Source organism: Fulmarus glacialis, unplaced genomic scaffold (genome assembly GCF_000690835.1).
Source record: "Fulmarus glacialis isolate BGI_N327 unplaced genomic scaffold, ASM69083v1 scaffold15385, whole genome shotgun sequence".
Lineage (NCBI taxonomy): Eukaryota > Metazoa > Chordata > Aves > Procellariiformes > Procellariidae > Fulmarus > Fulmarus glacialis.
In genome coordinates, this window is record NW_009211284.1 from 9,311 (window position 1) to 12,501 (window position 3,191).

The following is a 3,191-nucleotide window of genomic DNA, read 5'->3' on the forward strand; positions in this document are numbered from 1 at the left end:
GTTTTGTTTGGTTTTTGTCTTCTTTTGCCTTTCAGTGCAATATTTTTAATCTTGTCGTGAAAGTGTTGTAAGGTAACTAGACAAAAATGCACATCTTAAATTTATAGTTTTACACATTTGACGATTTCAGATAGATGATTGGGATGTAATGTTGTATGGAGGTTTACAGTCACAGTGAACTTCCACTCTAAAGCAATAGTGTTTGTGACATTTGAATTAAAAAAAAAAAAAAAATCTAATGGAATGAGTTTGATGTTTTCTCTCTCCATGCTAAATGGTCCTTCTCAATAGCTGGAGAATAATTAAAGCCAGGGACATTGCTTCCAGTAATATAGCTTTCCATTGTGTAGTTTCTTAACCTCTTGTAGCCATTGTCCAAAAAACTCTTGAACAAAATACAATCAGATTGGGCCCTTCTGTCAGCAGCCAAAACTTTGTCTTCTGCCTCTTCCTGAACCAAGCATATGGCTTGTAACACTATGTCTATATTAAATTCCAGTTTTAAGGTTACCCCAGCCATTCTTGCAAAAACTAGGTATAAATCCATCTGCGTGATGTGACATTGTATAAGCTGGTATCCTGCTTGACTTCGCCTGTCTTCAAGCTGTGTCCATGAACCTCGCCCTGGTTCAGCACCATCTTACTCCAGGCCAGGTGGAGCCTTCTAGACTTGTTGTCTCTCACCTGCTGGACTCCACTCCTGAACTCTTCTTTGTTACTGTTAACAAACCCGAAGCTAAGGGTAGTGGGGTGGACCATTCGTGGCCTATTCTGAGTCCAGATCTTCCCTAATTGTGCATGGTTTCCTGTAATGCTTTGTCAGAGAATGCTTCTGGATTCACAGTCTTGTGTGAATCAGGGGAATAAGGGCATATCTCTTCCTCCTTGCTTGGCTTTTTGTGCAGACATGGTAGCATATGGGTATTCTCTTCGGGGTTTGGAAATCCCTTTTGTAAATTTGTTCCTGCCTGTGCATACAGCTAGTGGCACCAATCATGTTGTGACTGAGCAGTTTCTAGATAAATGGTAAAATGCTTGGAACCTTTGAGTAGGGAGTGAGAAGAAGCTAGGGCTAGACAGGGAGATAGGTGGGAGCTTCATGTCAGATAATATCAGATTATAACATCACCTGGTACTTAAGTGACCTTTTAGTTCTTCTTGCTTTCTGGCTAATAGCCTGTATGTATGAATAAATTGCATCACCTTCAAAGATTTTCTTCCTAAATGAATGGTTGTCTTTGCCTCCTCTAATGTTAGTCTCGGTTCTGAGCACCCTTCCTTGAATTGTCTGTAATAGGACAACTGACAAGCTTCAATGAGGTTCTGATTTCATAGGATGAATATGATGAACAGGGTAGTTTTGAAGGGAGAAAGCCTATGTCATTTACAGTCTTTTGGACTCCTTTTGAGGCTGTTTTTCATACGTCAAGGCAGCGAGAGTGGTTCTGTAGAGCCAGTGATGCTCTCTATAGTGGTGTGGGCAGACAAAAAATTCTTTCATGCCCTCGCCCATCTGTCTTGAGATTTCTCAGGCCTTTTCTTTCACCTTTTTGCTTTATCACCTTTTCTTCTCCAGGAAATGATAGAAGCTATCAGAGAGGCTGTCATCTACCTGGCACACACTCATGACGGAGCCCGAGTAGCGATGCACTGCTTATGGCATGGTACTCCCAAGGTATTGCTTGGTTTCTGTCTACCCAGTCTTCTTTAATAATAGTCTAGTCTGAGACTGTGAGTGTCATTGCTCACATGGATCCTTCTGCCAGTGCACATTTTGATGCAGTTAAGTATTTGAGAGTGGCCCCACTTTACCTATTGGCAAATATAAGCAGTAGTTTTTTGTGAATCAAATGCTTTCATTAGAACTTTTATGGTGGAAGCATCTCCTTTTATTTTTAGCAGAGTTCTTGGAGATGACACATAAAGCTTTTCCATTTTAAGATTATTGGCCATTCATTCATCCCATAGATTTCTTAATGCAGGTGAAATTGGCAGTAGGGAGAGGACAGTAAAGAAGTCATAATATGGAACGATGTTTGGCTTTGGAATGCCAAGACTTAGAAAATGTAATAGCAACTGTGGTTTAGTTTCTTCTGCTGATACAGTATCCTGAAATACTTCAGATGTAACATATGTCATCGTCTTTTGGAAATACTGTAATGCTTCCTATCTTTTTCTGTATTAAAAAAAAAAAAGGCGACTTATGACTTCTGCTTCTTAAAGAGTGCAGAAAAAAATAGGAAGTTGCTAGGATCTGGGGGGTGGTAATGGGTCTAAAGAAGACTGAGCAGTGGTTGCAAGAGCTGAAAGTACAAGCACTGAGGAAACTTTCTGCCAAAAAAATCTTGCTAGTAAAGGGGTTTTGCAACAGGTTAGACTCCTTGATACTTTAAAGTTTCAAGTCCTGTTGAATAAGTTTCTTTGCAAATGAAGAGTTGAAGAGCATTCTTCTTCTGTAAGTAATGAGCAAGATATAGGTGAACATAGGTGGTGGTTTGGGTTTTGGGGTTTTTTTTCCCCAAGCTGCCCTTTTTGGCATCTCCCGTTGGTGGGCTGGTCTTGTAAACATATCACAGAACTCCCTGGGATTGAGTCTTTCACAGTTCAGGTTTAACTCTTCACATTGTTTCTAGGTGTTGACAAATGTGAGACTTTGGTAAATAGCCTTTGCTTTAGTAAGCAAATTGAAGTTTATCTTTTTGGAGGTGTAAATAACAATTTAGTTTTTCAGAATGACTGCCATTATAGGCTCATTCGAGTTTCTTGTTTTCTTTTGGATAGGACAGAAAAGTTATTGTGAAAACTATGAAGACATATATTGAAAAAATAGCAACGGTGAGTGTTCATTAACCATTTATTTCATAGTCTCTGAAACACAAGTGATTTGATAGAGGCTAATTTGAATGTGCTTTGGTACTGGAAACAACTGCGAGATCATAATAAAAGTAGGTTTAAAATAGTGGTGATGTACTACATATATTGAACTTTATGGAATATTTAGAGAGATACTGAGAAGCTTCATTGTGGGCACTACATGTAGTACTATCCTTCTGTAAAGTAGCTGAGTTAATTATAAGTACTAAATCTTTTTTCTACAATTTTTTTGAGCCCAACTTTATATTGCATCTTCATATGGCTCGTTGGTTCATTCTCATTGGTTGTGAGTAAAATAACATATAGATAGAAGAGGA

At 38.8% G+C, this 3,191-nt stretch overlaps 1 protein-coding gene across 1 annotated transcript in view; it reads left to right on the forward strand.

Moving 5' to 3' along the window:
* KIAA0020 (KIAA0020 ortholog) overlaps positions 1–2,835 on the forward strand; it is a gene marked incomplete at its 3' end in the record, with an annotated part of 11,862 nt that extends 9,027 nt beyond the window's left edge. The window contains exons 10-11 of the mRNA XM_009577492.1: positions 1,551–1,675; positions 2,782–2,835. Of these exons, the coding sequence (XP_009575787.1) occupies positions 1,551–1,675; positions 2,782–2,835 (179 nt within the window). The remainder of the gene's footprint in view (positions 1–1,550; positions 1,676–2,781) is intronic.
* Between the last annotated feature and the right edge of the window lie 356 nt (positions 2,836–3,191).